Here is a 15,135-nt window from a genome sequence, read left to right as displayed (position 1 = left end):
TCGTGCTAAGGAAGCCACGTTCTATAATAAAAGCATCAATCGCTTAAAAGGAGCGTAGCTTTACACACGCACGAACACACACACGCACTGTTTACTCTCTCTCTCTCTCTCTCTCTCACATTCTCACGCTATAAAAACCCCTTAACTCCACTTGTTTCCCTCATGCATTGTTTATGTAGTGCTCTCACTTTTCCTGTCTCCCATTAAGAAATTTTACTTTTACATTCTCAAACAACACAAATCAATGGCTCCAAGGGACAGAGCCACCGCACACTCCGCCGCAACACCCCACAACGCCGCCGCTAAGGAGATCCGTTACCGCGGCGTCAGGAAGCGCCCATGGGGACGTTATGCCGCCGAGATCCGTGACCCGGGGAAGAAAACACGCGTCTGGCTTGGGACCTTTGACACCGCGGAGGAAGCGGCGAAGGCTTACGACACGGCGGCGCGTGAGTTTCGTGGTGCTAAGGCTAAGACGAATTTCCCCACCGCGTCTGAGCTTGTGAACAGCATCACCACACGGAGCAGCCCTAGCCACAGCAGCACGCTCGAGTCTTCCTCCCCTCCGCCGCAACCGTCGCCGCTGGACCTCACGCTTACACCCCCGCTCTCCACCGGCGCGTTCCAAGTTGCGCGTCCTGTGATGTTTTTCGACGCGTTTGCTCGTCCGGAGACCATGCTGAGCATCGGTCGGCGTGAGATGTGCGGGTTTGATCTCCCGGTGGCTGATTTTAGACTCGCCACCGCTGCCGCCGCCGCGCACAGTGACTCTGATTCTTCCTCCGTCGTGGACTACGAGCGTGTCCTGCGTGAGAGACTCTTGGATCTTGACCTCAACGTCCCTCCTCCGCCGGAGGTTGCTTGATCCGACGCCGTTTTGATAGATCTGATTTTTTGCCATTTTGGACCCTTCTGCGATGATGATGATAACCACCATGTCTTGTAAATATACCATAACCAAAAGCTAGAAAACAAGGCCTTGTGCTTTTTCTTTCTTTTTTTGCAACCGAGAACTTGTTTAGAAGTTTTTCATGGTTGTTTCTGCAATTGCTGTTCATCTTTGATAATATATTAATTATATGAAGGCATTTTCATCACAATATGTTTATGTTTTTCCCTTTATTTCTTGCTCCTTGATTCAACTTCACTTTATCTTTTGGTAGTTGATGAATTATTTTTTGGGATAAGATTGAACTTTATTTGATATGGAGAAAGTGTAGAAAAAATACATGTATTATTCTTAACCTTTTAGCATACCCCAAGGTTATCCATTAGTTGAGATCTAGGATATTGCGATTTTCCCTGCATTTTTCGATTAACAAAGGAGGAGCAAGATTTGTTTTGTATTCTGCAACGTGTGTCCCCTTGGCCTTTTTTTTATCACTCGGTGCGTGGTTGGATTTCGTGGTTGAGATTTGACAGACAATTCGCCGCCATTGTTGCGCGTTTGAGTAGGGTATTGTCGTGGGGGCTTCTCCCTCCCCCACACGGCTTGATTAGTTTTTTCTTTTGCACGTTTCCCTACACAGCCGTTCCTATTAGCTAGCTTTATTATATTCCCAAACTAGAGTGTGTTTAGTATTATATTTGAGAGACTTTAAAATTAAGGGCATTTCTTCAGTACTTTTTTAAATTGAGAGAGTTCAGTTTTATGCAGTTCAATTTTTAGACAATACAGAACTAAGTCATAATTTAAAAGATTTATTATAAAAAAATCATGACAAATTAAAGCAAAGAGTTCTTTGTTCCGTATGTAACCAAAAAAAAAAAAAAGTAAAGAGTTCGAAACCCTTATATTTTGATAGATACTAAAGAAATTACCTAAAATTAATTCAATCTAAATCACTTTAAAGTGGTTATATAAATGTTGGAAAATGTTTGTTGAACACACCACTTAAAAGATTTTTTCGGTCACAATTTCTAAGGTATCTTAGAAAAAATAAATATTTTTGGCGGATTGTGAATGCTACAAAATGCTACAAACTAGGGGTATTCAAGACGCTAGCTACTTGACCCAATGACTGGGCCTGGCTCGAACATTTTCGGTTGAACAAGGACCGAACTTCAAAAAGGATTTGCAATGGTTGTCCACCTTCTTACTCGGTTTCGCGTAGGGATGGGCTCGAGTTGGTCTCGTGTCACTCATCCTGGGTCGAATATCCATTTTAAAAAATAACTTAACCACCTTCAATGCATTGAACTATTTGGCCACTTGATATATCACTAACGCAACTTAGTTTTAGGGTTCCACAAAATCATTTAACAATGTTCCTTCGTCTTATCTAGCACCGCCAGCCCCTAATCGAAAATCCTCGATCATGAGTACTCCTTCGCCGCCCATCTTTCCGTCCAAACGCCACATCGGTGACGCCACTTGACCCTTTTTCGCCTCTCCTCCTCCATTGACAGTCGTTGAAGTTCTACGAATCTATTTTGTCCTCACCCACTGTCTCATAATTGCATTTTCTCTATTTCCTCTCTAGAGTAGTGTTCAGCCACTCACACGAGTCACCCATCGCCCCTACACTTGCACAAATTTAAGGTTTCTTCATCATAATGTTTCTTCATCCCGTCGTTTTGTTCTCCTTCCACCAACACTAAGGTTTGTCTATTTAGGGCTCTCTCTTTTTTTTTTTTGATTTAGCCATCTTTTTATTCAGTTTGTAACATGGTTTTCTGGTCTTTCTCCATTAAGGGTTTGCACTTTGTCCCCCTTCCACTCCGGTTGCGGTGCTTTCCATTTCCTGAGAATTACTTATATTTAGGGTCTTGCTGCGTATTTTTTTTAGAAAGCTCAATAATATATATTTATAAAGTAGAAAGCTTGAGACTCTCAAGCAAAGAGAATATAACACATGACAAATAAACACCGCAAAAGAGGATTAAGCCCCAAACGCCCACACAAACAAACCCAAAAAAGAACCACGACAAAACCAAGAACACCCCATGGCAAAAACAAGAGCCCAAAAGGAGAAGAAAAGAAAAGCCCAAAAGCAAAAACAACCCCAAAGCACTCCTAACTATTTACTGCTTATTTACAAGGTACACTTACTATTTTTTTCATGTTGTCTCTTATATTTTGTGTTGGGCTAAACTGAAATTTTTTAAGCATATATATGTTGGCTCGTCGCTGATGGCATGTCCCTTTGTTGTGATATTTTCTCATTATGATTGTTTTGGATGGATGTAACTTTTTAGCACAAGGTAATGATGTATATCTGATATTTCAAGCATTACAATACATGGAAGTTGTGTTTGGGCGCTTAACACTATAAGATAGAGTGCTACGTCATTGAAGTTGTGTTCGTGATGAACCTTTCATCGGAGAGCACCATTGGAGACGATAGGAGATGCCTTAGAGGGATGAGAAGATACGCCTCGTGTTCGGATGATCGTTAGATGTAGGACTCCTTGAGTGTCTTAGACCTTTAAGTTGGTCCTTTGGAGTTGAGTATGTACTCCCGTACTATCTTTATTCATCCTTGTTCTAGGGTCATCATCGTCCTTGATGTTTTCCTGCGTGTTAACCAGGGAGGGATGATAATAGTTTCCTTACTTTGAACTTATGTTTTGTACAATTGCATTTTGGTTTTTATTGCTGGAAGATTTTAATTCGTTTGAAATTTTTGTTGTCATTAAATGTCTTTATTTTTTTATTGATATTATGATTATAACTTTGGAGAAATCGGGGCGTTACAATACCTATAACATAAACCCTTAAAGTTAAGATACCCAAACTCTTCACAATCTTACCTATCTCAATTGATGAAATCTCATCCATATTTCACTCCTTTACAACTTCACAACTCCATGTAACATATAGCTCGGTTGGGTGAAATGTCATTTTGCCTCCATGATATAAATGAATATCCATTTTATGAGTTTCAATAGGCCTGGAAAAATACACACGAATCACACCCAATCAACATCCGAAAATGACAAATAGTTTAGCATTGAAAATTCTCAGCAAGCACATATTCAACGACATTGATGTAAAAGATGGGAATAAAATACATACCTAGCCACATGGTTTGTAGACAAAGTTTCCTCACTCAAAGAATATGAAGAGATTACAATTCAACTAAAACAAACCAACTCTATGCCTTATGATTATCAATGGAGGCAATAGAGTGATGTACAAGAAAAACACAATGAGAACTCAAAACCACAACCCTATAAACATAATAGCTTCCTCTCAAAACACACACCGAGCATCTAGGGTTGAGTCTTTATAAGTAGTCGTTCTTCTGTATGCCTTGATCATCAATGGCATGAACAAACACAGAGTTCATAACATAAAAGTGGAACAAATTTTTTTGTCAAAGATTTGATCATGCATATTTTCTCTACAAGATAAAACAGGAACAAATCTTTCTTCACACAATAATAACACAATCACCACAGACACGCTGAAGCTACAAAAGGTAAAACTTGAGGCGCACACTAAACAAACAAAACCTTCTAGAAACATATGAAGAAAGTCACAACACCTTGAAACACACCATGTTAGAGCATCGTGTTCGACATCTTGACCATCATCATGTTTTAGCTAAATGCAGGTAATCAACCATCAAAAGAACAACACTTCTATTAGGGACCACCATTGCTGTAGTTGGAAAAGGGTTTAGATTTTCACTGGGACCACTGCCACTATACCCTTTTGTAACTTCATCAGACTCTTCTTCTATATGGTTCTCTTCATCAGGGTCCTCTTCCTTCCTATTGAGAATGTCGTCGTCGCATTGCATCACATACCTTCATCGTCGAAACCTTCTTCGCAGCCTTCGAGAGCCCTTGGATCCTAGTGTTTCAAATTTGGGAAAACCTAAGAGTTTCATATAAGAAGCACGTGACTTGCAGATGTTAGCCCATGTCATATTTCTCTCTCAAACTAGGGACCCACATCATAAGTCAGCTGCCACATGAGAGAGAAACGTTTGTTTTTTAACGGATTTTATATGAAAAACCAAAGTTGATAACAGAAGTATAAATTAGGGTACTGAAGTGCAATTGTCGTTTTGGTTGGGCACCACGCTGTATACCAAAGATATATATGGGGGATCAAAGTGATTTTAAAGTTTTAAGTCAAACATTATTTCTAAGTATATATTTTATTTTAAAAAAAGCAAATGGAGGGGTTTTCAAGTTCATGATGATAATAAACCTTCAAAAAAAAAAGTTCATGATGATAATCGTGGGTACTAGATTAGAGGGTGTGTCCTCGTGATTAATCACGTACTGGCAGAGATGTACAAGGGACGAGTTGGGACGAGTTCTTGTTAACTTTCACCCCTAAATATTGACCGGGTCAATTCTTAGACCCTAACCCGTCCCTAAACCCGAAGCAAACCGGCAATATGCGGGTCAAATTTAGGACGGATCTATGTAGGACTAGACCGGGTTGGCTCGAAGGACAATAAATCTTAGACTATTTGATACTAATTGTAAAATTTAAAGATAATAACATACTAAAAAAGTTATAACTTATAAGTGAGAACTATTTTTTAGAATAAAGAACTTGAAATGATCCAATTTTTGCATAAACTATTGCACTTGAGAGGCTTACATTTTGTTTGATGTATATGCATGTGTCACTCATTTTGTTTGATCTCTCTCTTCACTTGTCTCACATGCGCATAATGCACACGCATGATTTTCTCTTGTTAGAGCATGAAAGTGTCCATCTTTTGACCAGTGTTTATTTATTTCATAAGATAAATTTGAGCACTCTATCACATTTTGATCATTATAACAAATTAAAATTATATAAAATATATATGAGGGACGGGCCAACTGGGCCGAATGCCAACCCGAACCTGGATAACTCAATGAAACCCGAATCCTATATCTTTTAATGGTCGGGTCAAGTTTAACCTGGCCCTAAAGACCTAGGTCAGGACATATTGGCGGGTAGGGCTAGGTCTTATACACTACTATACTATACTGGCTTATCTCCATGTGGCGCGGATCGTAATGGCACATTCTATCCTACAGCTGTGTTCAGGTGGATCCACTGAATGAAGAGAGGTGTAGATAGGGTCACATTCATTCTATTCTTCCCTTTCATTCTGCGTTTCGCGTGTTATATTTTCTTATATTAAATAAAATAATTTAATTAAATAATATTAATTGCAGCGTAGGCGGCACCGACGGCGAAAACGCTGCGTACAACTACAAATAGAGACCGAATCAGAAGTGAGCGTGTCTGACGGTGGGCCCGAGAGTTTTGACTGAGTGCCTGTCGGAGTTCATGTTGTCTTCACGTGATGTTTCAGCCCCCATCTTTTTTGTGTCTCAACCTTTTCCCACTCTTTCTTCTACCTTTCCAAGTTTGTGAACTGTACGTAATTTTCTTTTTCAAAAATAAATATAATTATCAAACTTTTTTTTATGAATACTCTATCCTTGACATCAGTTAACTTATGATATTCAGATATAAAACTTTTCTTTGATTTTGAACGTTAAAATTTTTAATTTATATGAACTATATATTGCAACAGGAATATTTTTAAATATAATATTTAAAATTTAACAATAAATTTATAGTGCATTACTAAATTTATTGATTTTAATGCCATCCCAATTAGTTTTGATGCCACACCTCATTTTTCATAAACTCAAAAATATCTTTTTAAACAAAAAAAAAATAGTAAATTCATTCTCTTATCTCACAACCACCCACTCACGCACTCATCTCTCACTCTTGCACTCAAAAGGGTCCACTCCGATGCCTGAAACAATTATTGAACATGTAAAAATCAAAAGGTTTCACGCTAAAGTGTCAAATCTATGTCAATTCACACTTATAAGTGAGAAATTAACACAAATCTCGCACATAAAAATGCGAAATGGACATAGATTTCGCACTTAAAAGTGAGGAGGAGGAGGATAATGAAGGATAGAAAGATGATGGTGGCGGTCAGGTTGGTAAAAAAAAAAGGAATGACATGACAATCAAGAGGTAAACCATAAGGTTCTTTAGTTGGGTGGGCTGAGTGCATAGAATATGTGGGTGAGTTCGTGTTAGGACCTGAACTTGACCTAGGGTTCTTCCTCCATATTAACCTAGAGGGCTGTTGGGTGTTAGTTTCTTTCCAGTTTATCTTTAGTTATTTCAAATTTTACTACACTATGTGTAAACCAAGTTTGGTAATATTAATAACAATAGTTTACTCCTTTTCCACGTATTTTATGGTTTAGGTTTTATTGTCACTTATATTTTCAAAATTTTAATTTACCATGATTTTTCGGAGTATTATTAAGACTAACTACAAAGAAATTGGGACGTTGCATTACCGGCTGAGTCAGCCAAAGAGAATAAGTATATATTCTCCATTTCACCAAAACTGGTCAAACCCATCATTTCTTCCTTCTTATCTCTTTCTTTCCTTCACACACAAACCCTAATTTCTCATCTTCTCACTCAAGCCCCGTCGCCGACGCCGTACTCCTCCATCGCACCTTTATCCATCATTTCTCTAGTCCTCCTACCTTGCGATTCTTGCTCTGGTACAGTCTATACAGCACTGCACCATATCTCCACCCCATCTTCTCTCCTCCACCACACCTCCATTCATCCATCGTACCTCCAATCTGGGGTTTGATTTTTTTTTTTAGCTTTTAATTTTATGGTTTGATTCTTTCCATTTTCTGAAGTTGAATCTAAAGTGATCTAGTTGTAATGGTTGTAATGTGTATATTATTCTTGTTAATGAAATCGATTATGTTTCTTTCATTCATATTTTCACTTTGGTTCTGGTATTGAATGAGAGGAAAAATATTATTTTATTTAAGATTTCACTTTTAAGAGTATCTAAGCTAAAACACAGATTTTAGCTTTTGCTAAGATATCTCTCATGTCATGTAGGATAGCTCTAATGGTGGGATCTTAGCATTGTTTTAAAATTTGACTCAGTGGTTGACTCGGCGAGGGTTCTGAGTTAATGAGTCACTAGTCCAACCAATGAGTCACTGGTTGAATCAATAAGTCACTGATTGAAATGTTTGACTCGGTGCCTATTAAAAAATTATAACAAAATTCAATTCAACATAAAGATAAAATATAAACAAAAAAAAGACGTTACCAAATACCAACCAATGTTGTGCTGTAATGGTAAATGTTTAGCTAATAGCTATTTTACCTTGATGTCAGTGCCCAACATACTAAATGACAGCTTGACAACTCTTCTATCATCAAATTGGGTCAAAATTCATGATCCATATCAATGAAAAAAAAAAAAAACTGGTGACTCACCGGTCTAATAAAAAATCAGTCGAGTCACCGAGCCTACCTATAAACCGGTCGATTCAAGCAAGTTCCCGTCGAGCTACATGCATAATCGATCTGATGTGTGGCTCGGACCGATCAGGTGACCGAGTCCCTATCCAACCAGTCGGACCGGCCGGTCCGAGCAAAGTTTTAAAACTATGGATCTTAACTTTTTCTAAGATCTCATGTTATGTCGGATAACTCCAATATTAAGATTTTGTTAAATTCAGATATTATTTTATGATCTTAACTTAAGGTCTACGTTGGAGATGCTCTAGATATTTATTAAGAACTGATTTTATTACAAACAAATATTATTATGTAAGAAAAAAAAGACATACACAAATTAATAAATTTAATATTTGAATTTAGGTTAAATATTGAAGAATGTATGCATTTTTAAAAAACCAATACATTAGTTAGACACATTTAATGCTTTCTTAATAAGCGCAATTTTTTATATTAGGTCTTATAATTAGGAACGGAGAGAGTATGTTTTAATGGTAGACAAGTTAGATCATCATAATTAGGAACGAAGGGAGTAACAAAGTTGTTTGAATTTCAAAAAGTCATTTATTATGACAGACTATTTACCGTAAGCTAAACACGTACAAAGAAAAAAAATTATTTGATGTCACCTTAACACACTCTTTTCTTACACTAAAAAGATAAATGTTAGAATTAGAACCTTGATTGTATTTCCTTTGTTTCATACTAATAATTATCCACTTAGACAGGAAAAATTTGTTTCACAATAACTATCCTCTTAAAATTCTAATGAAACATTAATTGATGTTTTTACATATAACACCCCTATGAGAAGAATAAATGAGGAGAGATAAAAAACGCTTTAAGTAAAATAGGAAAATAAATGATATATTTTAAAAACTTAAAAATATTAATTTCATTTTTTAATATGTGTCCTTAGCCGGATCGATTTGGTTGGTCTATTGAGAGTTTAAGCTTGAGGTTTCTTCGATATTTTTCTGGGATTTTTTATTTTTGGTTATTCTGTTTTGGTTTCGCTTTTCTTGTAGGCTTTTCCCGACTTCTTGGGTTTCTTTTGCTGGGTTTTTGGCTGTATTGGGTTTTTTTGAGTTTTTTTCTTCTGGGCACTTTGATTCTTTATGCGGTTTCTTGTGGTCTTTTTCTACCGTCGGTGCTGGTTGTCTTTGTATTTGCTGCTTGAGTGTCCCACTCTTAAGCCTTTTGATAATATATTTTTTGCTTTCTAAAAAAAATATGTGTGCATCTTATCTTTCTGTACAGTTATTTTGAAACGGATGAAGTACATTTGTACCTTGATCTAACGGAGTGCTATGAGTTATGATATATACACATATCTCCACTCATTTTGCACCTTCATTTTCTATTTATTTCTTATTTCTTTATCAATGAAATCACTTATCACATCTTTAGTCTCTCTTCTTTCTTCTTATCTCTCTCTTCCTCCACCTCTCCCCACTTTAAAAATGATGTGTGAAAATATAATTATTGGAGTGCTATTGCTATATGTCATCCGCTTAAATAGTCATGTCTTCTTTGTTACGGCGTTTTTTTTCTTCCAATTAACAGATCTTTCATAACTATCGTTAGAAGAAAAATAAGTAAAAATAAGTAAATAGTGGGGCATTGGGCATCCTATGCTAATTACACGTGTCCAGTGTCCTGTCCCTTTTACCAGCAAGCAATTCTTGCTGCTATTGCTGTATCTCCTCTCTATCTACCGCTGAATCATCATAACTTCCATTTTTGAGCTAAGTGACTCTGCTGTGGGAAGTTAGGGAGTCTCCATCAAAAACCAATACTAGTTAATCAGAGAGAACATGGGAAGAATCTTTGCAGTGGAGCTGGAGGGCAGGTCCTACAGATGCAGGTTCTGCAGAACTCACTTGGCTCTTGCAGAAGATCTCATCTCTAAGGTACCAACAAATTAATGCTTTTTTTCTCCTGTCATAGTTTTTTAGCTAAGAATTATTTTTCTGGTTTTTCTATGTTGCTGCTGTTGGAGCACTTGTTTGTGAAGTTATCCTTGAACCAATGCAAGCATCAGAAACAGCCTCTAAGGTCATAAGTTTTATGTTTTGGGAGAAAAGTGAAATAGTGAATCCTTTAATAGACATTTTCATATGTTAAAACATGTAATTAATATATATGTGTACATATCTACTTTGAGGTCATGGAGATTTGAGAACTATGTGCTGGAAGATAAAAAAACAAAAATGTGTATTTTGGGGTTTCTTTTATACATATATAACTTGCTAGAGGATCAAAATTCAAATGATCAGATTCATAAGTAAGCTGTTAATGTGAAAATCCTGTAAGGTGTTGGCAACCATTTGATTTGCCAGTTAGATAACAGAGCTGATGCAATTTTAAAACCAATCAATGGCAACAGCTGCTTCTTCAGTTTTTGGGTATTATGATTTGTTTGTCCTTAAGACCATTGCCACTAGAAGCATTATACAGGCCTTATTATTATCTTTCTTGCACTACCTGAAAAGTATGTAGTATGTACACTTCTCAGAACTCTAGGGTTTTAGTAGCTCTACCATATTTATGATCTTTGTTGCCTTTACCTAGTGTTGTGTTCCTTCATAAGCATTACCATCTGCATCCCCTATATGCACAGAAGAATATAGAAGAATGTCAAACTTCTACTGGTTCATCTGATATAAAATAAAGGCTTATAAATAAATCCTGAAGCTATAATAAAAACCTATGGATTGAGTGGGATAGTATAGCATAGTCACTCTTCTATTCTTATATCTTAGTGCGTGTTTGGTTCAGCATTGTCAAAATTGATTTTGGTAAAGTCGATTATGGTAAATAGGAGTTAAGTGAGTTAAAAAAGTGAAGTGATTTATGTTTGGATATGTTTATGGGTTACTTTTGTAAGGTAATGTTAGGAAATCTAGATATGAAACCCCACAATGATTATGTATGGAGAAGGTACTCTCTCTAGCTTTTTCGCATAATTGATTTTGGGACTAAAATCAATTCTTTTAGTCGGTTGTGAAACATCTATGACAACCTTAAAGTGATTATGGTTAATGAGAACTGATTCTAAGGCTCCAAAATGTGGAAGCATTAAGGATTTCTAATTGCTCTAGTGGAAAAATCTTAATAAAAAACCCTGGGGATTAATTAGACACTGGTTGATCTTCCATTAATGCTTTCCTTTGCTTTGTAAAGTACTCTAAGGGATATCCGTCCTCATTAAGAGTTTAGGAATTAATTATCTTTCGGCTATTGCATTCTGTCAAGCTATAGCCAAAGGAATATGTGAGAGGTTCATATGAAAAAGCTTCGACATGAACATACAGTGTGATGTTTGGACTCTTGACTATCTTCTTCCGTGGTTGCTTTTAATACATTCACTACTTTATATATTAAAAGTCAAGTATTTTAACAAAGTAAACATTTAGCTGACATATCAAATGTGTACGGTGGGAAAGATAAAATGCTTATTGTATCACTTCTAATGATATGCTTAATATCTTTGCTGTTGAAATTGCTTGGTTTTTGCCAGTTTAGTGCTCTAAATTTCCATCTGCTCACTGGATTGTTAAACTACTTCTCATCTTAATCTTCTATTACCTTTCTTTCAGGCATTTCATTGTCGAAGAGGGAAAGCATACCTATTCAATAATGCGTGAGTACATTTCAGTTCCTATTTATAAGCCAGTATGAGAAATTAAAATTCATGATAGTGACTTATTGTAACATGTAACAGGCTGCTGCCTCATGTTATATTCATATTGCTATTGGTGGCTGGAAACTTAATGTATCTTCATTTCATGCTAGTAACAATCTGGAAATATTGTGGTTGTGTTGTGAAAAGGCCAAACCTCTATGAAAGTTATATGCGATCATACATCATGAGTTCTGAGTTTTCTCATTGTTCATGTTAGAATATGATATAAAACCATTCATGTGGCCCTTACCCAATAGCTTAAGCTTTTGGGATAATTGGTTGCTTGACATGGAATCAGAGCCTTTATGACCAAATGGTCTAGAGTTCGATACTTGCCGCCCTCAATTCTTCTGATAAAAAAGTTGAATTTAAGCACATGGTAGGTGGACATGTTGGTCTTGAAGCGTGGACAATGCAAAGGCCCGCCTACCATGTGTCAAAATTGAACTTTTTATTAGAAGAATTGGGGGCGACAAAGATCGAATTCTAGACCGTTTGGTCATAGAGGCTCTGATACCATATCAAGCAACCAATTATTCTAAAAGCTTAAGCTGTTAGTAACATGAATGGTTTTATATTATTATTTGTAACACCACTCATATAGAATTTTGATTCCTCATCTGCATTCATGAGTCTGTTTTGATTGGAGTTTGAGTGCATCCGTCCGTGTATGACCCATGTTACAACATATCATCTGGGTGATTACACCAGATCCAGCTATAATTAAGTTAATCTTTGTTTGAAATAATTGTTGATGACAATTTTTAACCCGAATAGTTTAACAATTTGATCTTTTCCAGCATCAGTAGTTGTTGCCCCTCTTGTCTTCACATCTGAATTGACATAGTTGAGAACAAAAATGATAATTCAACAATTTCTTCTTTTTGTTTTGGCCCTAATAAATCTCCTGATTTCCTTCTGACAGTACTGCTTTCTGTTCAACTTTTTCTTAGTAGACCCTGATGCTAGATTTATTTACTGTGACCTGCCTAAGGAACGAGTTAGTGTGTTCACACTTCACAATGATCACCATCCAGATCTAGCCTAATGGTTTCTATATTATCGGTGCAAGTTTGACATTTGAATTTTCCCAAATAACTAATGGGCTGGTTTAAACTTGCAGTTTTTCAAGAGTTTTATAGCAGATATGGTGCAGTGATATACTATGTGCTGCATCTAGCCATGGCCTGAAATATAGCATATTTGTGGATTTCATTAAGAAATTGTTTGATTAGTAGGTCTTTGCCTTTAGCAACTCCTTTATTTTAAAATCACTATTTGTTTCTTCCCATTTAAAAAGTTCATGCTTCCCTTGTTAATTTGATGTTATTAGCAATTTAGCATGTTAAGAAATGAGCATATTAGGACAAAATTACTAAATTAATTGTGTTTACACCCTTTTGTTAAGGTTTTTACCAGCCATATAGCTTCTATTATGAATGTAATTTACGTTAACTTTCAACCCCAAATTCTGACCTTTTTTTATTCATCTTCTAATTTACATATACATGTACCATTGGAATTCCGGCACAATTTAAAATTTAGTGCAACGACCATGTCTAAAAGGAGACCAAAGCTGCTTTGTAATGACTGCTCTTTGTGCATCAAAACTTGTAACATGATGTCCATGTGCTACTGACTCTGGTATCTGATAAACTGAAACTAAAAAGAAGCAAAGCATCAATAAGTTTGAGACCGCCTTTGCATCTAGCCCTTAGGAAGTCATGGTTTGAGATCACGTTCATAGACTTGTGATTTTCACATAAAGTAAATATAAGTTTGGGAATTGCTTAGTTCCTGTAATTTTTAGTTGGTAATATCACTACATGTTCTGAAAATTCTGTACTCTTGGGACTGCGTATGTTTCGGGCCTGTGATTCAGGGTGAACATCACAATTGGAGCACCTGAAGTAAGGATGATGCTTTCCGGCTTGCATACCGTGGCAGATATTTTTTGCTGTTGCTGTGGTCAAATCGTTGGCTGGAAATATGTAATCCTCCTCTCTTACTCTGCCTGGATTTTATGTCTCTGGAAACAATGTTGCAGATGAAATTCCTTAGAATATCTATGCTGGATGAGTGGTCCAAAATTAACCCTCATTCTTTAGTTCAGGTTAATTAGCTGCCAACTTGCCATGCACCCTCTGATCATTTGAAAATTTGCTATTCTGTCACAGGAATCTGCACATGAGAAGACCCAAAAGTATAAAGAAGGGAAGTTTGTTCTTGAAAGGTATTAGCTTCATATCATGTTGTCACCTATCTTGGTTAATTTAGTTGCATTTTTTTTACATTATGGTGTTTATATTGATGATTATGCATGCCCTACTTGTCAATCCAACAGAGGAAGGATTGTTGATGATGTTGATTTCAATGCTGAATTCTATATTGATAGTCGTGCCAGCATGAGCGATGCCGAAGATGCTTAGCATCTTAAACAAACTTACTGGATTTCTTTATTGACTTGCTGGATCAGGAGAAGGAATCTTGACTGCTTTTGTATATGAAGTATGAACAATAACAGTGGTGACCCATGAAAATGCTTCAGATGAAGAAAGTTTCTCTTGAGTTTTAATTTTTTATTTGAAATTTATATATCCATGATGTGTATACTGTATGGCGTGTTATCGGATGAGGAGGGTATGAATTAGTCCAGGAAGTACATGCAAAATAACTGTTCTAAGTTCTAACGCTCAAGTCAGAGAGAAGCCTTATATGTGAAAAATGCGTACATTTTTTGAGGCCTCGCCTCTATTTGTAAAGGTGGAAGTTTGGCTCAAATTCCTTGAAATCTAGAGTTCGATTAGGAGTGCTAATACTCCAAAACCACTCGAAGGAACTATGACCTAGTCTTCATGACCATACTAGATCAAATTAATAGGTAAAGAAGGTCGAGACTTTTATAAAAAGCCTTGGAAACGTAAGACGATCATATTTAAGTAAATATAATAAATATAAACTTCGTAATGAGCTGTGTAGCTTGTGTGCAAGATAGAATTTAATATATTATTATGAGCTTAATAGGCTATGGACTTTAAATCTTATGCTATTGGGGTAAAGTATTGCAAAAAAAGAAGAATGTAATAGAAAGAGAATGTATTTTTTTAATTATTGGTCTTTTCAACTAAAGAGAATCCATCTATCCATCTAAAGCATATATATATATATA

At 36.4% G+C, this 15,135-nt stretch overlaps 2 protein-coding genes across 2 annotated transcripts; both read left to right on the top strand.

The window, feature by feature from the left end:
• Positions 1 to 152: 152 nt before the first annotated feature.
• LOC130748842 (ethylene-responsive transcription factor 4) lies at positions 153 to 1,100 on the top strand. Its single transcript, XM_057602087.1, has one exon. It carries the CDS (start codon positions 245 to 247, stop codon positions 863 to 865), a length of 621 nt encoding a protein of 206 aa, XP_057458070.1. The 5' UTR covers positions 153 to 244; the 3' UTR covers positions 866 to 1,100.
• An 8,784-nt stretch (positions 1,101 to 9,884) lies between these two features.
• LOC130748964 (protein yippee-like At5g53940) lies at positions 9,885 to 14,563 on the top strand. The gene is made up of 5 exons (XM_057602219.1): positions 9,885 to 10,191; positions 11,881 to 11,924; positions 13,849 to 13,957; positions 14,144 to 14,199; positions 14,311 to 14,563. Exons 1-5 carry the CDS (start codon positions 10,096 to 10,098, stop codon positions 14,393 to 14,395), a joined length of 390 nt encoding a protein of 129 aa, XP_057458202.1. The 5' UTR covers positions 9,885 to 10,095; the 3' UTR covers positions 14,396 to 14,563.
• The last annotated feature ends 572 nt before the right edge of the window (positions 14,564 to 15,135 follow it).

This window comes from Lotus japonicus, chromosome 3, assembly GCF_012489685.1.
Source record: "Lotus japonicus ecotype B-129 chromosome 3, LjGifu_v1.2".
Lineage (NCBI taxonomy): Eukaryota > Viridiplantae > Streptophyta > Magnoliopsida > Fabales > Fabaceae > Lotus > Lotus japonicus.
This window is presented reverse-complemented; position numbering and strand designations above follow the sequence as displayed.